This window comes from Urocampus carinirostris, chromosome 18 (genome assembly GCF_059441175.1).
Source record: "Urocampus carinirostris isolate Australia breed hairy pipefish chromosome 18, RoL_Ucar_1.0, whole genome shotgun sequence".
NCBI lineage: Eukaryota > Metazoa > Chordata > Actinopteri > Syngnathiformes > Syngnathidae > Urocampus > Urocampus carinirostris.
In genome coordinates this window covers 27,424,029-27,449,299 of record NC_142366.1, presented here as the reverse complement: position 1 = coordinate 27,449,299, position 25,271 = coordinate 27,424,029, and the positions used below count along the sequence as shown (strand labels likewise).

General features: G+C 39.9%; 1 protein-coding gene across 9 annotated transcripts in view; it reads left to right on the top strand.

The window, feature by feature from the left end:
- Positions 1-20,742, top strand: part of ntng1a (netrin g1a) — a 208,286-nt gene extending 187,544 nt beyond the window's left edge. For 6 of the 9 annotated variants that reach the window (XM_088322316.1, XM_088322312.1, XM_088322315.1 and 3 more), the window contains 2 exons: positions 7,348-7,482; positions 19,629-20,742. In XM_088322316.1, the coding sequence (XP_088178442.1) occupies positions 7,348-7,482; positions 19,629-19,852 (359 nt within the window). In that variant the 3' untranslated portion in view covers positions 19,853-20,742. The remainder of the gene's footprint in view (positions 1-7,347; positions 7,483-19,628) is intronic. The other 3 variants (XM_088322319.1, XM_088322318.1, XM_088322317.1) reach the window with 1 other exon arrangement.
- Positions 20,743-25,271: the final 4,529 nt, after the last annotated feature.

Sequence of the window (25,271 nt, the reverse complement as noted above, 5' to 3'; positions counted from 1 at the left end):
TTGACACATTGGTTAGCCAATAAAACGCCGGTAAATAAATCCCAGCATACACCGCGGACTACTTGGCATTCGGGGGAAAATCTAGTCGGCGGCTGCAAGTTAGTTGGAAGACTTTGCGAATGTTGATCCATATATAAGGCGCACTGTATTATAAGGCGCATGGTCAGCTTTTGAAAAAAATAATGGCTTTTAGGTGCGCCTTAGTGCGGAAAATACGGTACCTGTTTATAATATTGTCCACTTATTTTACATCCAGGATCGTTTTTAGTGAGGCACTGTCAATTTTACAAATAAATGAATCGACATCTTCTGCATTGTAGGGGATTTTCTAGCTTTAACTTTGAAAATCGTTAGGATTGTAAAGAATCATTCCTCACTGCAGTCAGTAAACTAATTTGCCTCTAGGTGTGTAATTTTTTCTCCGATAGATTTTAGAATTTCCTACACTGAAAAAAAATTTAACTTCCGTGATCACTTTGAGTTCTTTTGAGTTCTGATATGAATTACTAATCCTAAGAAAATTGATTCAATGAACCAGGCTGATTAAAACAGCACACATAGTAATTTTTAACACAGGGAATTAATGATAGGGAAACGAAAAATCATTCATTCTAAAAGTTACTAGCACAAAAAGGACGTTTCCGGCTATAATTCTCGTCGATTTGGGGGATAAAATGAATAAAATGACTCCATTTTGTGCAGGCTTGGGGAGTAACGGAATACATGGAACGGCAAAAACGATGTTTGGATTTCTTTTCATTTTGTTTCTGTCGCATTTTATGTTCCTTTTTTCGGAGATAAAAGAGATCAAAGCCAGGAGAGAAAGCTTACCACGTGTTGTGAGTCATAATTGCATTCATATTTAGTTGGTCTTTTATTAGCATATTTGGTATTGGAGTAATCCAAAAGTAATTGAAAGTAATCCAGGGAACCCTGGTTAGTAGTATGCAAAACCTGGACCTGCACTTTTCAGTGGTGTAGTTGTTTATACCAGCTCAGTAGCCTAGATGGTAAGGCGCCCGCTTTGAGACTGGGAGGTCGGTGGTTCGCGCCCCGGCCGAGTCATTCCTAAGACTTAAAAAGTGGTCGGCGGCGTCCTCTGTTGGCTGCGGCTGCATCGGCTCGCTACAACGGGTCAGGTGCAATCGACATTTCGTTCTGTGTACATTGTTACACAGAATGACAATACAAGGAAATTATTATTATTAGGGCCACCGCAACCCGGGTTCTGTTCCTGTTGCATACAGTAACGTTTGATAAATATTATTAAATGATATTCCAAAAATAAATTTAGTGCGCCTTGTCGAGCGTGCCGCAGGAAATTGCCCAATTTTGTCTTTGCCATGGTTTACTATCTTAACTTTAACATTCATCCATATCAGTAGGTGGCAGCAGATTACCATTTTTGTCTTTAGATATTGCATGTAAACCACAGTCAAAAAAACATAAAATAATGGAGAATGAAAAAAAGGAAAAAATCATCCTGGAAGATATAAATACAAGCAAAAAGTTTATCGTGTAACTGATACTGAATTCGGTTGATTCCATTCTCTACATCTGTGTCTGGCACCATGAGTAAAAATAGAGTGAAAGTAAGATGAAATCTCATATAAAATGCCTTTTCATATGTTATCTGTACCACGGCCGGTCCAGTGGTCGAATGCCGAAGCAACCCGGGTTTGGTTCCTGTTGCATACAGTAACATTTAATAAATCTTATTAATTTACATTCCAAAAATACTACTGCATGTAAACCACAGTCAAAAATATACTTAAATAATTAAAAAAAATAAAAATAAAAAAAAATGAAAATCATCCTGGAAGATTTAAAAACATGCAAAAAGTCTGGTGTATCTGAAACCGAATCAGCCTTTGCGTTCATTTATAGCTTTCAGGTTGAAATTTCAGTTGATTCAATTCCCTACATCTGTGTCTGGCACCATGAGTAAAAATAAGATGAAATCTCATATAAAATGCCTTTTCATATGTTATCTGTATCACGGCTGGTCCAGTGGTCGAATGCCGAAGCAACCCGGGTTCGGTTCCTGTTGCATACGGTAACATTTAATAAATCTTATTAATTTACATTCCAAAAATACTATTGCAAGTAAACCACAGTCAAAAATATACTAAAATAATGCGAATTTAAAAAAATAAAAACTGAAGATATAAAAACATGCAAAAAGTCTGGTGTATCTGAAACCGAATCAGCCTTTGCGTTCATTTATATCTTTCAGGTTGAAATTTCAGTTGATTCCATTCTCTACATCTGTGTCTGGCACCATGAGTAAAAATAAGATGAAATCTCATATAAAATGCCTTTTCATATGTTATCTTTATCACGGCTGGTCCTGGGTTCGATCCCTGTTGCATACGGAAACATTTAATAAGTATTTTAAAATAATTTTCCCAAAATACTGCTGCATGTAAAGTATTATCAAAAAAAAAACATAAAAAGGCATATTTTAAAATGTGTTTTCATAGTGTTTTTAGGTGAACTTTATAGGAAATACGGTAATCGTATTTTCCATTTCATTGCAGCAAATCCCCATGAGTTGAAACCATTTGCCTAAAAATAGAGCGTCCCTTTTTTCTGCTTTTCCTCTAAAATAGCGTCATCATTTGCGAATATCCCCGCTGCATAATTAGTAGCCGTCATTTTTATACTTTTTCTTTTTAAGTCGTTTGAATGCGACTGTGACCTTTTCACAAGCGCCGTGACTCGTCTCAGCTGGTTTTTTTTTTCCCTTTTTTGTAAAACGTGTGAACAGCTTTGGCAGAGTCCCCCGTGGCAGAAGTTTGAATTCGTCCGTGGTGCCAGGTGCATTGGTGAGCCCCAAAGCCAAAGGGGGTTTAAGAGGGGGGGTCTGACAGTTCCGCGTAAACAAAGGACTCCGACGTGGTGATGGCGTATATATGAAAAGGCCCCGGGAGCAGCAGCTGAAGCCCGTCGCCAGGCATTAAGAGCCGCGGACGTTTTACCTTGATGTCAGTGTTCCCTCTAACCTGCTCGCACATTCTCGGCGCACGAGAAAATCGAGCCAGCGCACAAAAATCAGGGCTCAAAATTACTAATTAAGAAGCGATTTAAATCAAAGTTACAGTGCATGAAGGTAAAAATACACGGGTTCCCCCGACGTTGTGTCCTAAATGCGGTATTTTGAAGTCGAGTCGAAGGAGAACGAAGTTGAGTAAAGTTAGTAGAGTTTGTCGGGGACCGGCTTCTTCGGCTCGGCTCACTAAAAGGAACCGGCTCTTTCGGGTCCTGAACGGCTCTTCAGGTTGTTTTTTGCTTGAAAGTAAATACTTCACTAAAATATGTGGATAAGTATGATGTGCATTTACAACAACTAAAATGAAATATGTGATTATTTTGTTAGGATCAGAACGGAAACAGGACCCACTTCCGTGACTGTAAAGTAGGATTAAACGTCTTTGCTCTAAAGTGTGTATTTGAATCACATTGTATGGCCCTTTTTGGCATCTCCGAGTTTTCCTGTCTTTGTTTAAAGGAGAGCAAGCACGATCAAATATTATGTAAAATGATGCACAAAATGACTTAAAAGAAGGGCAGGGAAAAGGAGCAAAAAAGAAAAAAATACCAAAATGAAAAAGTAGTGAAAAGGAAAAAATTTAGAAAAAAGCCAGAAAAAAAGAAAAGAAAGAAATGTAGGAAAAACAGTAAATAGAGAACAAAAAGAAAAAAGTAACAGCTCGGAAAACCAAACACAATGAAATTTTTTTTAAAGGAATTTTAACAGCAATGCAACAAAAAACACATATTTCCGAGTATTCAAAAAAACTAAAAAGAAATCAAATTTCAACTCTGTTACACTTGAACCAAGGGGAGCATTGGCATAGTTTTGGTCTCTTTTTGAAGGTTATACTTTGGAATTTTCCCCTCAACACTCAAAACATGTCTTGGCATTACTGGCACTGAATTATAGACGTTTGAATAGACACACAACAAAAAAACAAGCACATTTTATGTCCGACTATTTTTTCTCTCAAAAAAATCTGCCGGGAAAATGAATATACCATGGTAGTGGGACTGAATAACACAACTGTCAAGACCAGAACAGAGACAAGACCCACTTGCGTACGTTTCTCTCAGTTTTATTTGGAAGAAAGGAAAGGATAGCACACACGATCCAGTGATCGCTGGTCGCGGGGAGCAGGTCGCTCTGAACGAGCGATGACGGTGTTGGGAGCGGGAAAAAAACAGGTCAGTAGCCAGGGCAGAAGAGCAAAAAGCGTGGTCGAGATCAGAAAATGGGTCGAAGCCGGGGAACACACGGGGGCCAAAACAGGAGTGAGTCAGTGTCGAAAAGCTTGCCTAGCGTGTACTGAGGTTTGCAGACGGACTGACAGCAGGTGACAGAAAGGAGTGGGTTTAAATAGGGACAGGGAGCCAATCAAAGTCCGCCAAATGCCTCGCATCAGTAATCATGAGTACAACAGGATTACAGCCCAAAGGCTTCCCAAGCTTGGCTTCAAATTTGACTTCAATACTACAAGAAAATGAGCATTTAAACAAGAATACCAAAGGAGAGGTCCAGCTAAACCAAAAGGGTGTCATGTTTGTGACCCTTTAAAACCAATAGTCACATAGGGAAAAAGGCCGCTTCAACATACAAAGGCCGCTTCAACATACAAAGGCCGCTTCAACATACAAAAATGATATTGAGCTTAAATGAAATGTAAGATTTGGGGCTATCTTATCCACCATCCAAATTTGAAAAACAAGAAACTTAGTTATTGTGAGAAAACGTAAGAAAACACGGTAAAAAACACACCAAACCCAACGTAAACGCATGGGAAACCAAAGTAAACAAGAAAAGTTATGATTCGAATAGTAAGTAAACTTTAGTAGATACTATAGATAAATATAGAACAGGGGGAGAAACCTTTGGTATTAAAAATTCCAACCTGTTCAGAGGCCCTTATCAAAGCTCTCTAAGCAGAGGGTGTGCACATCAAAGAACAGAAACATAAAGGCTCGAAAGCACCAATGAGGTTATAGTCAAAACAACAAACTGTGCGCAGTAATAGTCAAAGTAAAACAATGGCGTACTATGAAATCTCCTTCGCAGGCATCCAATATTACAAACTGAATAAACTTATTGAAATCCTTCCACTTATTCCACTCGTTTTTTTTAATTTTTGTGTAATTTCTGCTCTACCTTTTCACCACCTTGTTTTGATCAAATTCATGAAACACGCATGTGCAATACAGCCCATTAAGTTCATCAGGAATTGAAGCTAATGCCTTAAATATGCTTATTGCTTGTTGTCGGTTAAGATTAATGTGGCTGTAACAAGAGGAATATAATTTGGTTACAAAGAATCTAACTAGGTTTTGTACCCTGATTAAAAAAATCAGTAGTTTTTTCCCCTTTATTGTTTTCATTTTTACAGTTTCATTAATTTTTATTTATTTTTATTTTAGTTTTTCATTTGAGATTTTTTTTTAATATTTGTACCTTTTATTTTAGTTTTTTTTGTTTGAGAGTTTTTATTTTTTTCATTTTGTATTTATATTTTATTACATTTATTTTTCATCATATTATTACTCATTCTTTTTTTATTTTAAAGGATTTTTTTCTGTTTTGTATATTTTACTGTTTTTTTTTTTTAAATATAAGTGGCCTATTTTGTTGTTAATTTTAGTTTTTTTTCATTTAATTGTTTTAGTTTTTCATATTTTGATTTTGCATTTTTTTATTTTTATTTATATTTTATTAAATTTATTTTTCATCATGTTATCATGCATTATTTTTTATTTTAAAGGATTTTTTTCCGTTTTGTATATTAGTTGTTTTTGTATTTGTTTTTTTTTGTGTTTTTTTATTTGTTAATTTTGTTTTTTTTATTTAATTGTTTTAGTTTGTCATATAGTTTTTACGTTTTTATTCTTTTCATTTTTTTTTTTAAATTTGGATTTGTACATTTTATCAATATAATTTGTAATATATTTAAATTTTGATTTTCAACACAATGTATAAATGGCTTATTTTGACAGCTTTTGATATCATTTTTTAAGATTACTAATAGTTTTAACCATTTTATTTATTATTTATTATTTAATTTATTTCACCTGTCTACATGTAATGTTATTATGTTATCTGCTTCTGCATATTGGTTAACATTGCTTTTTGGGGGGGTCTATATTAAACAGTGAATTCCAACTGTTTTTATCCTTCTCAGGGGACGGCCATTTTGCCACCCGATGCCATTTTGCCACCTGAGATTACATGACAGTTGCTGAGGGCTCTTATCAAAATATTGGCCCCGTACTTATCATGGAAGCAGCCATTTTGCCACATTATTTTGCCCCAAAAGCAACATTTTAGTGGAAAAAGTCACATGACTAAATTCTGAGCCCCAATTGGTCGTCTGAGAGTACCAAAATGGCCGTCCCTTGCATTTGATAAAGTGGGATTTCACTTTTTAATTGATATCCCATCAATTGTTGATTTAACCACATAGACAAATGTGGGCATTGATAGCATACTTTGAATAACAATAATTATGTCCTAGCGTTAAGAAATGAACAGGGTTGGGTAGGGTTACTTTAACTTGAATACTTTCAATGACTTTTGGATTACTCCAATACCAAATAGGAAATGAAATGATCTGCATTTATATCAAGTCAATGACTTCCCAAAGCGCTTTACAATGTGCTCCACATTTCCCAATAGCGGCCTTGCAGCCATGTAAGGCGCTAACTTGCTTATTGGGGGTATTAGGGGTTCAGTGTCTTACCCAAGGACACTTCGACATGTAACACAGACGAGCTGGGATTCGAACTGGGATCCATTGATCCCAAGACGAGCGCTTTATATCCTGAGCTACTGCCGCCCCAATATATGCTAATCAAAGACAAAAGAAACTAAATATGGATAAAATGATGACTCACAACACGTGGTAAGCTTTCTCTCCTGGCTTTGATCTCTTTGATCTCCGGCAAAACTAACATAAAATGCGACAGGAACAAAATGAAAATAAATCCAAACAGCTTGCCAACATCATTTTTGCCGATCCATGTATTCCAAGCCTGCACAAAATATAGTATTTTATTCATATTTAGTTTATTTTGTCTTTTATGAGCATATTTGGTATTGGAGTAATCCAAAAGTCATTGAAAGTAATCCAGTTAAAGTAACCCTACCCAACCCTGGAAATGAACTATTGATTCCAATTTTTCATCTTTTTGTTTAATTCTAAGTGAATAGCTCCGTTGACGCAAGTTTTAGTGACTTCATGGTTGTGGAAAAGTGACTGTAGTTTAATGAATTCCAGCCCCAGCTCCCAAAAATTATTTTGTTCCTGTTTTTTGTTTTTCCAGAGTGTAATTGTAACCCCTTTGGCTCAGTCAGTGATCGCTGTAATGGCACAGGATATTGTATATGTAAGGAGGGCACTACAGGGCGCAAGTGCCGAGAGTGTCTACCCGGCTATATGTGGGACGATGGATGCAAATGTAAGTAGCATAACCAAAAGCGCCATAACAGTTTCACTTTTCTTGCGTTTGTGTAAATTGTTGAATTTGCAGATCGATATGCGGTCACTAAATGTGATGATTGTCCAGTTGTGTTTTAATATGTAGTGAAGGCGAAGGAGATCCCGATATCTTACCACGTGTTATTTTCAGGGACCAGACCAGGTATCCAGAATTTAGAAAAACATAAAGCTGGAGAGAAGCAATGCAGTAGAGGAGATTTATTACAAAGTTTCAAAATAAAGGTGAAATCAGAGTGCACTCAGGACCTGTCACAGACCAAGAACGGAGACGGGACCCAAAAGCGTTCATTTTACTCAGTTTTTCCGATGCTCGTCGGTCTCGGGTAGCAGGAACGCGAAAGTGGGTAGTCGTTGGCAGCGAGAAAAGCAGGTCGATGGCCGGGATGGAGGAGCAAAGACGGAAAGGGGTCCAGAAAAGAGGTCGGCAAGAAGTATCAGGCCGGAAACAGGGTAAAAACAGGTCAATGGCCGGGATGGAGGAGCAAAGACTGAAAGGGGTCTAGAAAAGAGGTCGGCAACAGGTATCAGGCAGGAAACAGGGCAGGATAATGTCGGAGAGTACAAAAGCTTGCCTAGCTGAGAGCATAGGTTCGCAGACGGTCTGACGGGTTCCTTTCGGAAGACGGGAGTTTAAAAAGAGTCCAACAGCCAATCAGGTCCCGTGGCTGTTGGCGCCAACGGGGCAGCCACAGACACTCAGAACTCAAAACTCACATTACAAAGCAAAAAACAGAAACTCCCTGTACAAGATTAATACTGCACATTGCTGAGTCTTTAAAGTTGGATGATAAGACCATTGCTGGGAAAGTACACTGATAGGAAATGATACATGCAGAAAGTCAATACTTCACTAAAATATGTGGATAAGTATGATGTGCATTTACAACAACTAAAATGAAATATGTGATTATTTTGTTAGGATCAGAACGGAAACAGGACCCACTTCCGTGACTGTAAAGTAGGATTAAACGTCTTTGCTCTAAAGTGTGTATTTGAATCACATTGTATGGCCCTTTTTGGCATCTCCGAGTTTTCCTGTCTTTGTTTAAAGGAGAGCAAAAAACGTGGTTGGGATCGGAAACAACTTGAAAGCCAGGAGAGGAGAGTAGACATGGTCAGGATCGAAAAACAGGTCGAAGCCGGGAAATAGACGAGAGCAAAAACAGGTGGGACTCAGGGTCAAAAAAGCTTGACTAGAGTATACTGACGTTCGCATACGGACGGACAACAGGTGACAGAAAGGACCGGGTTTAAGTAGAGCCAATCAGAGTTTGAGGCAGTTGGCGCCATTTCCATGATGTCACATGAGGCTGTGCCTCACTTGCATCCCCTACTGGTAGAAACATAGTAATAACATATTCGTTAGAAAGGTATAACAAATACTACGAACTAACTACGAAATTCAAGAGAATTTAACTCCGCTTATTTTAAACTGGTAGACGTTTTCCACAACCACTAAGCAGCTCTTAGCTTCCAAAAAGCTAGCATAAATCGTAAAACCAGCTGGAACCGAACTGAACATGGAGATCTCCTGTCTTTTGGCGAAAGCCGTGGTCTGCACGTTATTCAATACCGAGATTATTCAGCCGTGCAACACGGCGGAAACACGAAAGCTGAGTCAATATTGACGGCTTGACAGGTTGCCCGCAATCTGTTTGGGTAGCCGTCAACTTTTCGGCAACGCCGGGCAATGTCATCCAAAGATAACAAACGGAGAGCGGGATACAGGTTGGCCAAATTCCCATTACGGTGTTTGTCGCACTGTAAAGCGTACGGGATTATAAGGCCACCGCCCAAATAGATTGTTGTTATCATGTATAAGGCACACCACACTATAAGGCACAAGGAATTTAAAACCGCAGTACGGTTAGGGTTGCACAAAAAGGAAAAAGTACCATTTTTGCATAATGATGAATCGAATATTATATATGACTGATCACCGGCTAATGCACCCAATTGTTTTAAATATACAATACATGAAAAGGCTTTAGGTTTTAATTAATCATCAGACAATTTTCAGGCACGGCAGTGGTTTGCATATTCGCCTGACTTGAGAAAGGTTCCCGGTTCGAGACCAGGCGCAAACATTTGTTGGCCTGGAGAGGGATGGGCTATACTTGCCCAAGACACACCACAGGAAATGGTGCCCCTACCACGCTCGTGGTTAAGGGATCTAACCACCCAACCAACCAACTAATAGAATAGAATAGACTAGGGGCAGCACGGTGGCGCAGTGGTTAGCGTGTGTGCAACACAGTTCTGAGGTCATAGGTTCAAATCCAGCTACTAGCCTTCTTATGTGGAGTTTGCATTTTCTCCCCGTGCTTGCGTGGGTTTCCTCCGGGCACTCCCACATTCCAAAAACATACAACCAGGTTAATTGGCCGGTCCAAATTGTCCCTAGGTATGAATGAGTGGGAGAATTGTCTGTCCCTGTGTGCCCTGTAACTGGCTGGCAACCGGTTCAGGGTGTCCCCTGCCCACTGCCCGAAGATGGGCTCCAGCACCCCCGCGACCCTACTGAGGATAAGCGGTGCAGATGATGGATGGAATAGAATAGAATAGAATAGGACGAAACAAGACAGAACATCACAATATAGAATAAAATCGAAACAGGACAGAACATCACAATGTAGAATAGAATAGAATAGAACAAAACAGGAGAGAACATCACAATATAGAATAGAATAGAGTAAAACAAAACAAGACAGAAAATCACAATATAGAATAAAATGGAATAAAAGAGAACAGGCCGGAAAATCACAATATAGAATAGAATAAAATAGAATAAATTAGAACAAAACAAGACAGAAAATCACAATATAGAATAGAAAAGAATATTAGCCCACCCCTTTCCGACAATGCAATTGTACATTAAAAAAAAGGAAAGTTGACTGTGAGGGAAGCAAGTCACTCTCGTACTCGAAAGTGGAACTTCCGTAGCGAGCGATGGCGGTGTCTGGAGTGGAAAAAACGGGTCGGTAGACCGAGAGAGCAAGGCGTGGTCGGGGTTCGAAGCGAGTCGTAAGCCAGAATAAGAGAGAAGACGTAGTCGGGGACAAAAAGAGGTCGTAAACCGGGACGGGAGAGCAGACGTGGTCAGGATGGAAGCTGGGGACAGACGGGAGCAAAAAACTGGACAGGTCGGAGTCAGGGTCGACAAACGCTTGCCTAGCCTTCACTGAGGTTCGCAGATGGACTGACAACAGGGGACAGACAGGACCGGGTTCAAATACTAACCGGAAGCCAATCAGAACCCGGGCCATTTGGCGCCAAAGTATCGTGCACAGCAGAGTCCCATCAGTAATCCTGACATTCTGTCCAACTTTGCACGTACTTTTCGGGAAAACTTAAAAAGTTCGACCTTCCGTTCCATCTCGAGATCGCGGCGCGCGGTCAAGTCTGCATTTGTATGCAGAGGGAGAAATGCAATTAAATGTGAAATCTCTCACCAAACACATTTCAGTTCCTGGCAGACACGCCTACTTCATCAGCGCCGTCTCCAAATATTGTCCCTCATCAAACGTGAATGCGGACCATTAGCATGCGCTACCTGTGTACACGCCGACGGATTCCAGATTGGGTCCCAAGCAAAGACTTTCGGGGAAATCCCACGATTGCTTTCCTCATTACCCTCGGATGAATATGTCGTTAACTCGTGATTGAAGATAAAGACCTGTGTTGTTTTGTGCCTGTCGGTATGGAAGACTGAACCTGCCGTATGAAGGGATAAATGTATTAAGAAATATATACGACAATGAAAGAAATACTTACAAGTATATATATAATTTGATCACATAATTCAAAGAGATAGATAGACAGACATAGGTAGATAGATAGAGATAGATGGATAGATAGACAGATAGATAGATACATGGATAGACAGAAAGACATAGATGGATAGACAGACACAGATACATAGATAGATACATAGAGAGATAGATACATAGATAGATAAACGGATAGCCATAGATAGATAGACACAGATACATAGGTATATACCTAGATAGATACATGGATAGACAGATACATACACACATACATAGATACAGAGAGAGACAGAGAGAGAAAGACAAACACAGATACAGAGAGAGACAGAGAGAGAAAGACAAACACAGATAGAGAGAGAGAGAGAGAGAGATAAACACAGATAGAGATAAACACAGATAGAGATAGCTAGAGAGATGGATAAACACAGATAGAGATAGATAGAGAGAGAGAGATGGATAAACACAGATATAGATAGAGAGAGAGAGATGGATAAACACAGATCGAGATAGAGAGAGAGAGATGGATAAACACAGATAGATAGAGATAGATAGGCATAAATAGATAGACACAGATACAATAGAGAGATACATACGTATATACCTAGATAGATACATAGATAGATAGATGGATAGGCATAAATAGATAGACACAGATACATAGAGAGATACCTAGATAGATACATAGATAGGTAGATAGACAGATACATAGACACACATACATAGATACATATATACAGAGGGAGAGAGAGAGAGAGGGATAAACACACAGAGAGAGAGAGACAGAGAGCGATAGATAAACACTGATAGAGATTGAGCGAGAGAGAGACATAAACACAGATAGAGATAGAGCGAGAGAGAGAGATAAACAGATAGAAATAGAGCGAGAGAGAGATGGATAAACACAGATAGAGCGAGAGAGAGAGATAAACACAGATAGAGATAGAGCGAGAGAGAGAGATAAACAGATAGAAATAGAGCGAGAGAGAGATGGATAAACACAGATAGAGCGAGAGAGAGAGATGGATAAACACAGATAGAGCGAGAGAGAGAGATGGATAAACACAGATAGAGATAGATAAATAGATAGACAGAGATAGATAGATGTGTATATATATATGTATATATATATGTATGGATAGATAGATGGATAGATAGATAGATACTTTATTCATCCCCGTAGGGAAATTCACTCTTCCAGCAGTATCCTTGTGTTGAAAATAAAACAATAACAGGAAAAGGAATATAATACATAAATACCCAATGTGACGTGTTGATACAGAGTATTAAAATAGTGCTACATAAAATAGACACTGTCATAAAAATAGGGTAATATGCAAATGTGGGGGTGGGGTTGAATGTGGGCTTTCCCTCCCCCGGGTGGAGAATACAAATTACACACAACAAAATCCACAACAAAATACGCGACAAAACAAACAAATAAATAAATGACAAAATAAGTACCGGAATGAAAAATACACGACAATACAAAACAAAATACACGGCAAAATAAATCAATAATGAAATACACGACACAATATGTGGCAAAATACAAGACAAAATAAATGACAAAATACTACATGGCAAAATAAAAAACAAACAACATACAGGACAGAATACTACGAAAAACAGATACACCACAAAATGCACGAGATGATACACAACAAAAAACAAAAATACAGAAATAAATAAATGACCAAATAAATAATACAATTCATAAATATATGATTACAATGCATTTATGTCAAAAACCAAAGCCTGCAATAAATGACCACAAGATGGCACTGTGTACATGGCACAGCGTGGCAGCAGGATGCCGGACAAACATGGCGCCGATCTAAATGGGGATACTACTGTATGAGATAAAACAAGAAGTCCCACTTCCGCGGCGAGCGATGGCGGTGTCGGGAACGAGAAAAAAAACAGGAGAGACGGGACAGGAGAGCAAAAAAACGTGGTCGGGATCAGAAACGAGTCGAAAGCCAGGAGAGGAGAGTAGTCGTGGTTGAAGCCGGGAAACGGAAACAGAATTTCTCGTTTGAAAAGTTTTTTTTTCTACCACTTGGAGGCACTAAATATTACACACTGTCCCTTTATTACGTGATTTATGTTCCGTTATCCCTCCAGCATTTATTTATCCACTCGTTTATTTCTACAAGGACAGGTCCTCTTTGAAACAGCGGCTTACCATAAAAAACAAGTATTTTCCGTGTACCCGTACTGCGAATGTGCTTCAGTTATGTCCTTTTTTTCTGATGTGGCTCAGCAGGAGTGGAAGCCGCTGTGAATATTTCTCAGGATGTGGGAGACGTTAGCTAGCTAGCAGCGGGAACCGGATAAAAGGTCACCGTCTAATTAAAGGAGTCTCCCCTGCGTGCTGTTCGTGTCGCCGCTGTTTTCCAGGGAACGCCTTCTTTTAATGAATACACCCGGGTTGCTTTTCTCGCCGGCTTCCAAGTTTTTCGTTTGTTGCCAAAGTAAAGTGCTCAAATGGCTGTTTTTCCACATGTCGAGTATTCTTCTTTGCGTTAGGGAACCCCCCGTGACGGGCTGACAAGTGGCATGGCTCTGTAGTTCATCCGATACCCGTTAGCTAATTTAGGTATCACGTTGAATAAATATCTTTGATTACGTATTTTAATCCTCTTTAGAGGAGTAGTACCGTATTTTCCGCACTATAAGGCGCACCAGGTTATAGGGCGCACCCCGAAAAAAATAGTTTTTGGTCCTATATTTTCCATACATAAGGCGCACCCGATTATAAGGCGCTACAATGGGAACGTGGACAAAACAGTCAGGTGGTTCAGTCCAACTTATTACCCCCTTAACATTCCCAAAGCTTGCAAAGACGCAAATACGTCTCGAGAACACGTGCGGATGCGGTGTCCGTACGATGTCACTCAAATGCATCGTTCCATCATTCGGAAGGTTAAAGTCTTGGGATTCAAGAAATGCCAACCATTCCTTAGTTTCTATTTTCTTTTTCGCTCGCAACTTTACTGTATATATGACAATAAACACTTGGAATTGAGTTGAATTTAAAAATAGACACTCCATTCCATCCATTATCTGCACCGCTTATCACAGAAACAGAGTTCAGTCGGAAACAAGATACAGGGATAATATAAAACCCGGAGTAGCTCACCGAAGTCGTTGTGTTCATAATAATGTGCAGCCGTGGTCCTCTTATATCCGTGAGTGTAGTAAATCCAGGAGAATAAAATATTTACAAATACAGAATAGTAAAAAAATGCTTTCTGTCTGCCGTCAAACATGTGCTATACGCATTCATCTTTTTCGGCCAATTGCAGGCTTTGTTTTGCCGCTTCAGCCAATGCCAGCCTGTAAATGATAAAAAGGATCCGCCCCTTGACCTCAGAATAACTTTAGCCAATAGTGATCGATTCAAATGATGATTGACACATAGGTTAGCCAATGAAACGCCGGTAAATAAATCCCAGCATGCACCGCGGACTACTCCACGTTCGGGGGAAAATCTAGTCGGCGGATGTTACACATATACAGGTGTAACAGACAAAAAAAAAAAAAAAAAAAAACGACAAAAGGTAAAAGCTAAATCTTCAGTAGATTTTATTTCACAGTGTGACATTAGATGATTTCATAAAATTTACAAAATCCAGTAATAATGATGCTATAATCACTATAAATATACCACTTAAAATGCGTCACCCTACTGCAGTTACTACAGTGTTGAGCCTCATTTTAACCGACTTTTTGTCCGGAATAAATGTTTCAAAACAAGGTGCGAGCAAAGTTCTTTGGTAAAAATGTCATAAAATACTGCAAATAGATAGATAGATAGATACTTTATTCATCCCCGAAGGGAAATTCACATTTCCAGCAGCATCCCTGAGCTGAGAACAGTACAATAATAAAGCCAAAAGAATTCAATATACAAATACCCAGTGTGACGTGCAAATGCCCACTGTAGCGTGTTATATAGAGTAACTAAATAGTGCTACACAGAATACATATTGCAGTAAGATTCGGTAATGAGAGATTGGGAGATATTTAGCGAGATAAAAGCGAGTGCTTGTGGTATGCGAGCATAGCTTCTCTACCGCTCACTCAATCAAATTGCTCTGGGTGCGCCGCTGGCGTTTTGGGATGTTTACAGTTTGTTCTGTGTGTTTTTAAACATAAAATGTCTCCAAAGTGAGTGTACGTTATTTAATGAGCTTCCATTAAAGGAGTCCTTAGCGATGTACAGCCAAAACGTTGTTGCGACACCTTGACTGCAAAACAGTAGTTGAGACGGTCTTCTATTTATACTCAATTGTTGACCTCAGTGTTGTATAGTGGTGCTTTGGCTTGATTGTATGGAACAAAGTATACAAAAAGTATGTAATTTCAGAAGTAGATTTCAGTTGCTGACTCCTGAAATCACATACCTGTCAACCTGTACGTTTTGCTGTACCATTTACGTTTATTATGCATACAAGATAATATGTATGGAAAATTCGTCAATTATGACTATGACAAAACGGCAAATCAATCAAGTCAAACGAATTCGCCGCGGTAGCCTCTATCTCAGTATCGTTTTTTTTTTGTGTTGCAAACGAAGCGAGCGGTTTGACGCAACTGTGCGCATGCGTCTGCCGCCTCGTATTTCATGTGGTAGTTATGTAGTGAAAGAAAGTCCGTCTATTTTTAGAGAAGCGGCTTTTTCGGCTCAACTCATTCAAGAGAGCCGGCTCTCAAACGGCTCACTTGCTTTGATGCATGATATTACAAATCATTATTGTTGTACAAAGAAGTTAGGAAAAAAATGAAGTATGATATGAGAAAATGAAAAAAGACAGGTTTGTGGTTATCCCTTTAATCAGTATATTACCAACAATAATTTAATGCAGAAAATGAATTCATAATTTGAATAAGAAAATGTATTATTCTACTTAATTCTATTTGCATGTATTTTTTTTTCCTCCTACAGTGAACGTCCAAGCGACTTCATTTTTGAACTTTTTCTTAAATAATAAACCTCATTCATGTCGAGCAACTCAGTGTCTCACAAGAAAATGTTCATTAACAAAAGATGATATGAGGAAACACATGTACAATATAACGTGTTAAACTACATAAATAAACACGTTTGAAAAAAAAATATGGTGCAAGATTATTTTGTATGGGAAAATAAGGGCATGGGAACCTGGAGCTTCACAGGTATGTATTAATAAATACCGTAAATGTATTACACTCATGTAGTCCTACTGTAGTCTCAATAGCATTCACCTTATAGTCCGGTGTGCCTTGTGTATGAAAAATATATGACAAAATACCATTTTTGGCTGTGCTCCTTATAATCCGATGTGGTTTACCGTGCGGAAAATCGGGCTCAAAGTGAAACCGGCGACCACAAAAGCAGGCGTGACCGAACAAAAGTCGATATTTCCCCGCTCGCATCCCATCAAAGACCAATTTGACTCCTCCTGGGAGACGGTGCGCATCCAGCTGAGTGCCCCGATACTCCTCGCTGCGATATTTATGTCCCGTCGAGTACTTCAATTGCTCGCATTATTGTTTCGCACTCGCCGGGAGGAAAAAAAATGGCGGGAAATGTGTAGAACTGTCTCCCGTGTTTATCATTGTTTATTTGTCTGCGTTGGTTTATGAGTTTGCGCGGCGCCATTTTGTTTGCCTGCAGCCTGCTTGACGGTTCGCTTCCAGTGGGATAATAGTGGCCTCGGTATCCTGGGCAATGTTCCCTCTAAGCTGCGTGTGTGCGCAATTGCGCACTACCCAGAGCTTTGCCGCACTCAAGAAAATCTAGCCAGTTCACAAAAATCAGGGCTCGAAATTGCTAATTAAGAAGCAAATTAAGTCAAAGTTACAGTGCATGAAGGTATAAATACACGGTTTCCCCTGACGCTGTGTTCTTAATGTGGTATTTTGAAGTCGAGTCGAAGGAGAGCGAAGTTGAGTAAAGTTAGTCGAGTTTGTGGAGAAAAGGCTTCTTCGGCTCGGCTCACTAAAAAGGAACCGACTCTTTTGGGTCCTAAACGGCTCTTCAGGTTGTTTTTGCTTCTTTCATCCCTATAGGACCAAATATTATGTAAAATGATGCACAAAATTACTTAAAGGAAGGGGGAATAGAACAAAAAAGAAAAAAAATACCAAAATGAAAAAGTAGTGAAAAGCTGAGGGAAAAAAAAGAAACAAAAGGAAGAGAAAAGAAAAAATTCAGAAAAAGGCAAGAAAGAAAACAAGGAAATAAAAAGTAAGTAGAGAACAAGAAAAAAAAGTAACAGCTAGGGAAAAAAACACAATGAGGAATTAAAATAGGAAAAAAACATGGAAAAAGAAGAAAAAGTTTGCATTTAAATAATTTCCAATGATATCAAGTGAATCCTGTTGCCAACATTGTACTTCCACTAAAAAATTGGATTAACGCAGTTCTGTATCGTGCAACCGACTCAATAAGCCCCCAAAAATGATAGTATTATGCGACAAAAAATACCAGGAAAAAAAGAAATGGAAATCTTGTGAAACAAATGACGTTTGTAGGCCCTGCAACCTTTGCAATCGTACATGAGTCAATTCATTCAAAAGTGAAAAATGTTCTTGCATTGCCAGAAACTCAGCAAAATGTAACTTGATGTCCAGTTTTGGACATGTTTGATAATGACTTATTTGCCACACTTGGGATTGCTGTTGCTCACTGTTGTTTCAAGCGTTGCTCACCGACTGTGTGAACGCGCAGACCCCTGGAAAATTACAGGGAACGTTGATCCTGGGTCTAAATATACACCAATTTTCAACCTGATAGTCACTTTATCTAAAGTGGCTGTTATGTGGCGAAGGAGTTTGCAGGAAACTGTGGATTCAGCGTTTTTCAACTCGTAACACATCCCTAAAATTTCCAGCACATTATTTTTGTTTTGCCAGTAGTATTTTGCATGTGCAAACTGGGCAACCTGATGCTGGCGTTAGGCAGGCATGAGCGGTTAGCGACCTCGATTGCTAACCTCTGGGACTGCTAATTGACTGCATTTTCCTTCTCTGTTGCAAATAAAACTTTTACACTGAAATTCTCATGTAAAGAGGTACTAATGTATTTATATACCGTAAATTCCGGACTATAGAGTGCACCTAATTATGAGCCGCACTCACCACATTTTAAGAGGAAAAACGATTTTGTACATACACAAGCCGCACCTGTATATAAGCCGCATGCGCCCACATTTAAACATGTAACACAAACACAAAATTAATCCAAACCCGACTTCAAGTCCCGCGATTGAAACTAAATGTCCTTCATTGAAGTACACAGTCCAAAAATCACAGCCGGCAAAATGATATCGGTACTTAAGGTTTGATGCAGACCTGCAGAGTCCGGGTACCCGTTGAAAGTATTCCAAGGAAAATAAGTGTATATATCCAAAGGTAAGGGTGGGAAAAATGTATATCCACTATTGTCCGCCGCGACAACAAACAGGTCTCACCTTTACCCCACTTCCCGTCACCCTCCCATTTGTTCTGCCCCTCTTTTTTAATTCGCCCGTGCAAAACATATCAGAATAAGTGTCACAAATAAATACATTACAACAATATACAGTTGCAAACACATATTATACATGGGTTACACATATTGACAAAGAAAGACGGTACACCGAGAGAGTTTTCCAAGCTTTGATAATAATAATATAACTTTCATCCCAAACGGTGCCCGTGACAGGGGAGTTAATGGTAGCAACACGCTCGCAACACAGTAAACGGGTCTGTTAAAAAAACATACCGTACTTGTAAAAATCACGGTAAACCGTCCTCATCTTCCTCCTTAGAACTGAAGCCATCAAAGTCGTATTCCTCAGTGTCGGAAAGAAACTTTGTCATATAGACGTTGTCCCACGCTCCCGCAGCCTCCCTCGCGCTGTTTCCTTCTTTATCGGACTGCTCAAGGGTATGTTTACGCTAATTTAATTTATGCACAAGCCAAAAAGTTGCAGTCTTCCTCGCCGCATATATTCCACCGGTCTAAATCTTACCTTTTGTACTCGAGCGCCGCTCGCGGCCATTCGAAAAATGACATAAATTGGCCGAGTCACTGAATAAGCCGCAGGGTTGAACGTTTAGGGGAAAAAGTAGCTGCTTTTAGTCCGTAATTTACGGTACTTTGCATGTGCAAACTGTACAACCTGATGCAGGCATGAGCGGTTAGCGACCTCGATTGCTAACCTCTGGGACTGCTAATTGACTGGATTTTTCTTCTACTAATACTAATAGCACTAATGTATTTATATGAATAAATTTAATGCTTGAACCGTACCGTAAGACCGCGACAACTACTAACAAAGTCCGTCCTGTTTCCTTACCACAGCTCGAGTGTGCGACAACGAGCTGATGCGCTGCCAAAATGGCGGCGTCTGCGTCAGCAACGTCCGTTGCAACTGCCCCTCGGCCTTCACGGGCCTGCTCTGCGAGAAGCCACGTTGCGAGTCGGAGCTGGGGGGTTGCCGGGGCCCCGAATCGGCCTGCCCCCCCCTGGGGACTCCCTACCTGCTGCAGTCGATTCTGCTTCTTCTGGGCTCGGTGATTCTCTAAAGAGACCTGGTGGGAGTTATTAAAGACTGTCCCCTGCCCTTTACCCATACACAACACCTAGTCCCAAAAAAACAGCCTGGAGAGGGACCTAAGACACACCACAGGAAGTGGTGCCCCTACGACCCAGGTGGTTTCGGGATCTCCCGTCCCCGACCATACCGCCTTCACGAAACCTTGCTCCCCCCAATCCTATCAATGATAAACTGACAACCATTCAAGTGGAACAATCATGAGCTTTGTGGACTGTACTGTATCAGCTTCTTTGAGCAGCGGACACTGACGTGAAAAGGAATGTGCCAGACAAACGAGTGCAGAAACGATTATACATAGAATATATAAAAAAGAAAATGTATCCTTTAAAAAAAAAAAAATGCAAGACGATATTGAAATCTAACATAAAAGAGCGCAATGGAAAATGACACCCCTACCCTGCTTCTCCGGCTCATCTCTTAGCCATACAGGTGCTCAAGATCTCCCCCCAAAGAGGTAGCCACTGCGTCCTCAATCGCTATGGCAACAACCGCCGCGACCAATCACCTCGAAGGAGTCGACCTCGTCCCGCCCGAGGGACGCTCGCGCGAGATTAACGTTGGCGAGACAGTCGAATTGCCGCCGCTGTGTCAAATGTAATTGGGGAACCCAAACGGTGAACAGGTTCAGGACAGTGTGCGAAATTTTCTTCTGTTTTCTCCGCCTGTAGGGTTCCACGTCTTTCCCTCCGCCATCCAGGGTTGGGGAGGGTTACTTTAACTGGATTACTTTCAATTACTTTTGGATTACTCTAATACCAAGTATGCTCATAAAAGACAAAAGAAATATGAATAAAATGACTCAATTTTGTGCAGGGGAGTAACAGAATACATGGAACGGCAAAAATGATGTTGGCAAGCTGTTAGAAACAAAATGAAAATAAACCCTGTCGAAAATGTTCCCAATAAGACATACCTGAAAACCAAATAATTTGTTCCCGGCCTTCCAAAAGCATCCAAGTTCAGCCCAAATACTATATATATAAATGTCATGAGCTCTCTCTCTCTCTCTCTCTACCAGCACCAATCACATCCCTGCTCTGTCACTGAACCCTGATCTGTTCCACTAGTCTGTTTTCGTTTACCACCGGCTGTTCTGAATTCCCTACCAATCAAGCTCTGTATTTACAGCCCTGCCTTACAGCCTACCTTTGTCAGATCGTCTGCAAAGCTACACCCGGAACCTGTTTGTTGGCGTTAAACACCATTGTCATTTTTTCTCTTTGTTCCATCTTTTCAAGCCAAGATTTCACTTCACTCCAAGACCCGCTCTCCCGTTTCCCCCATCCCTAAATAAACTTTAACGTGACACAATTGTGGTCCTTGGAATTGTGATCACTAAAAACACATTAAAACAATATTTTATCATACAAAAACAGCAACAACAACCAAATATGAATAAAATAATTCAATTTTGTGCAGGCTTGGGGAGTAACGGAACACATGGAACGGCAAAAATGATGTTAGCAAGCTGTTTGGATTCATCTCATCTCATTAGCCTTACCGCTTATCCTCATTAGGGTCGCGGGGGGGCTGGAGCCCATCCCAGCCATCTCCAGGCAGTGGGCAGGGGACACCCTGAACTGGTTGCCAGCCAATCGCAGGCTGTTTGGATTTATTTTCATTTTGTTTCTGTGGCATTTGATGTTCGTTTTGAAAGAGATCAAAGCCAGGAGAGAAAGCTTACCACGTGTTGTGAGTCATCATTTTATTCCTATTTAGTTTCTTTTGTCTTTTATGAGCATATTTGGTATTGGAGTAATCCAAAAGTCATTGAAAGTAATCCAGTTAAAGTAACCCTACCCAACCCCGGCTGCCACTGCTATTGTGAATGTTACTCTGTGAAACCTTCATTGGTTGAAAGGAATTTTTTCATCTTTTGTTTGGGGTCAAATTTTGGTGATGCACACGTGTAAGATTCCTTATTTTCAAATAAGCTCCGCTAAAGCTGTCTTAGGCTACGTTCACACTGCAGAAAAATCCGATTTTTTTTTTTTTCTTGAACGCAACCTGCATCCGAGCTGTTAATTTTAGGATTTTCCCTCTTAAAATAAAAAATATATACAGTATACCATATATGTTAGCATATAAACCAAAATTTAAACTACAAAACTCAACAGTAAAATAAGGGGATCATTTTGATGCATATAAAACCAAATAAACAAGACAGACTTTACGCCGCCTCTATTGCAGTTGCAAGGGACCACATCTCATTTTATTGTGATCTAGTGCGTTTTATTGCCTTCCGCTGACAATAATGGGTCCCAATAAAGTTATCAATAAGGAAAGTGTCAAACAATGACACTTTGAGTTGAAGAAAATACGAGATGGTATATGAGCATTGCTTAAAGGTACAGTGAATGGTTTTAAAAATGTTCCGAGTAAAATAATCATATACATATATACTTAGATTTGTCAACATTCTTGACCTTGTACTCTATAAAGTTGTTGGGCTTAATTTTAGGAGGATTTTCCCTATTTAAAAACAAGTCAGTAAAACAAAATAAAGACAAGACTTAGCCTGTTCACTTTGCGCCGTCTCTATTGCGGTTGCAAGGGACCACATCTCATTTTATTGTGATCTAGTGCGTTTTTTTGCCTTTTGCTGACAATAATGGGTCCCAATAAAGTTAATTATAAGGAAAGTGTCAAACAATGACACTGAGTTGTAGAAGAAAATACAAAATGGTATATGAGCATTGCTTAAAGGTACAGTAAATGGTTAAAAAAAAATTCCGAGTAAATTAATCATATACATATATACTTATATTTGTCAACATTCTTGACCTTGTACTCTATAAAGTTGTTGGGCTTAATTTTAGGAGGATTTTCCCTATTTTTAAAAAAAATAACTATCTTAAAATAAAAATTATACATAGTATACCATATATGTTAGCATATAAACCAAAATTTAAACTACAAAACAGTATAATAAGAGTATATGTTCCGGATTCAAAAGTTTCTTTTTTCCCCAGTAAAATTATATATATATATATATATATATATACACTTAGATTCGTCAACATTCTTGACCTCTATAAAGTTCTTGGGCTTAAATTTAGGAGGAATTTTGCCATTTTTAAAAAAAATAACTATCTTAAAATAAAAAATATATACAGTATACCGTATATGTTAGCATATAAACCAAAATTTAAACTACAAAACACAACAGTAAAATAAGGGGGTCATCTTGATGCATATAAAACAAAATAAACAAGACAGACTTAGCCTGTTCACTTTGCGCCGTCTCTATTGCGGTTGCAAGGGACCACATCTCGTTTTATTGTGATCTAGTGTGTTTTATTGCCGATCTGCGTACATCTAAATTGCACAAACCCTATTGTTTTTGCTCTAGACCCAGGCCTCTTTCATCTGTGGTCCTAAATCCGATACATATCTGAACGGTGTGAACGCTCAAGACGCATTCATGCGACCTGTATATCATTCAGAGGCCTCCGACTTTACTATTCTGCGTTCAACCAAAAATCAACAACCATGGCGGTCTAAAACACAGAGACATTCAATGGAGAGAAAGCGAGGTTCTAGATTTAATGATGCTGCTTCAGGTAGCACAAGAACTCTTACACTCCGCTGTTAGCATCCATGAGTACTTCCACAAACACTGACCGCATTTTATGTGATATCACTTGTCTTCTTTACACAGGAAATCACATACAAGTTGCATTTACTCGCAAAAACATCAGTTTTCACCCCCAAAAAAATCGGAATTTAGCGCTGCAGTGTGAACCTACCCTTATTCTTTTCTATTATCCCAAAAGGAAAGTTTTACGCACGTGGATAGAAAACTCATCCGTGTATTTACAGGTTCTGACAAACAAAACAAGTAACGTAGTCCTTTTGTACCTTTGCTGAACTGTGAGAAAAACAAAACTTAAATGTATCTTTACACCCAAAAGGCCGATTTTATTTCCTTTTTTTAAAAATCTTGATTTCATGCTTTTAGTTGTTCGGGTCATTTTCCATTCGGCCATGCACTGACATCCAAGAATATCAGTTTACATACAGTATTAATAAAAAATGTATTTCGATCCCACCAAAGGACATTCTAAATGTTATGTTCTTGAGGATTTAAGTGAATAAAATGGTGAGAAATAACTTCTGTTTGTGGTTTCCATGAGTCGGTGGTGTTTTATCTGTTTATCATTAACTCAAAGCCAATGCGATAAAAGAGACATTTGCGTTTTGCTAACACTGATAGCTAAGGTCGAAAGACGAGGAGACGGGAACAGAACTGCTAAGTGAAATGTCATTGATTAGCATTCAAACTGCAGCTACACAAAAAAAAGGAAATGAACCAAAAAACTTGAGCTAAAACAAATTAAACAGAAGTTTGTGACCCTCACCAGTGCTCTGTGTTCACAAAATCCGTTAAAGGTTGTTAGATAGATGCATAGAGAGATAGATGCATGGATAGACAGAGACAGACACCTACATAGGGAGGGCTACAATTGGGTCCCGTCTCTGTTCCTAGTCTGTGACAGAGGTCAGACCATCTGCAAACCCATGCTCCCAGCTAGGCAAGTTTTTGTACTCTCCTGCCCTGTTTCCTGCCTAATACCTGTTGCCCACCTCTTTCTGGACCCGTTTCTGTTTTGCTCCCCCGTCTCAGCCATCGACCCGTTTTGCCCCGTTTCCTGCCTGATACCTGTTGCCGACCTCTTTTCTGGACCCGTTTCTGGTTTGGCTCCTCCGTCCCGGCCACCGACCGGTTTTCTTGCTGTCAACGACTACCCTCGCTCAACACGGAAGTGCCACTTCTGCGTTCGTGCTACCCGGGACCGACGATCATCGGATCGTGGATGCAAGCACTGCTCTCTTTAATAAAAACTGTGTAAAACAAACGCAATTGGGTACTGTCTCTGTTCCTAGTCTGTGACAGAGGTCAGACCATCTGCAAACCCATGCTCCCAGCTAGGCAAGCTTTTGAACTCTCCGACACTATCCTGCCGTGTTTCCTGCCTGATACCTGTTGCCGACCTCTTTTCTGGACCTGTTTCTGCTTTTGCTCCTCCGTCCCGGCCATCAACCTGTTTTGCCCTGTTTCCTGCCTGATTCCAGTTGCCAACCTCTTTTCTGGACCCATTTCTGCTTTTCCTCCCCCGTCCCGGCCATCAACCTGTTTTGCCCTGTTTCCTGCCTGATACCCGTTGCCGACCTCTTTTCTGGACCTGTTTCTGCTTTTGCTCCTCCGTCCTGGCCATCAACCTGTTTTGCCCTGTTTCCTGCCTGATACCTGCTCCCGACCTCTTTTCTGGACCCGTTTCTGCTTTTGCTCCTCCGTCCCGGCCATCGACCTGTTTCCTGCCTAATACCTGCTCCCGACCTCTTTTCTGGACCCGTTTCTGTTTTGCTACCCCGTCCCAGCCATC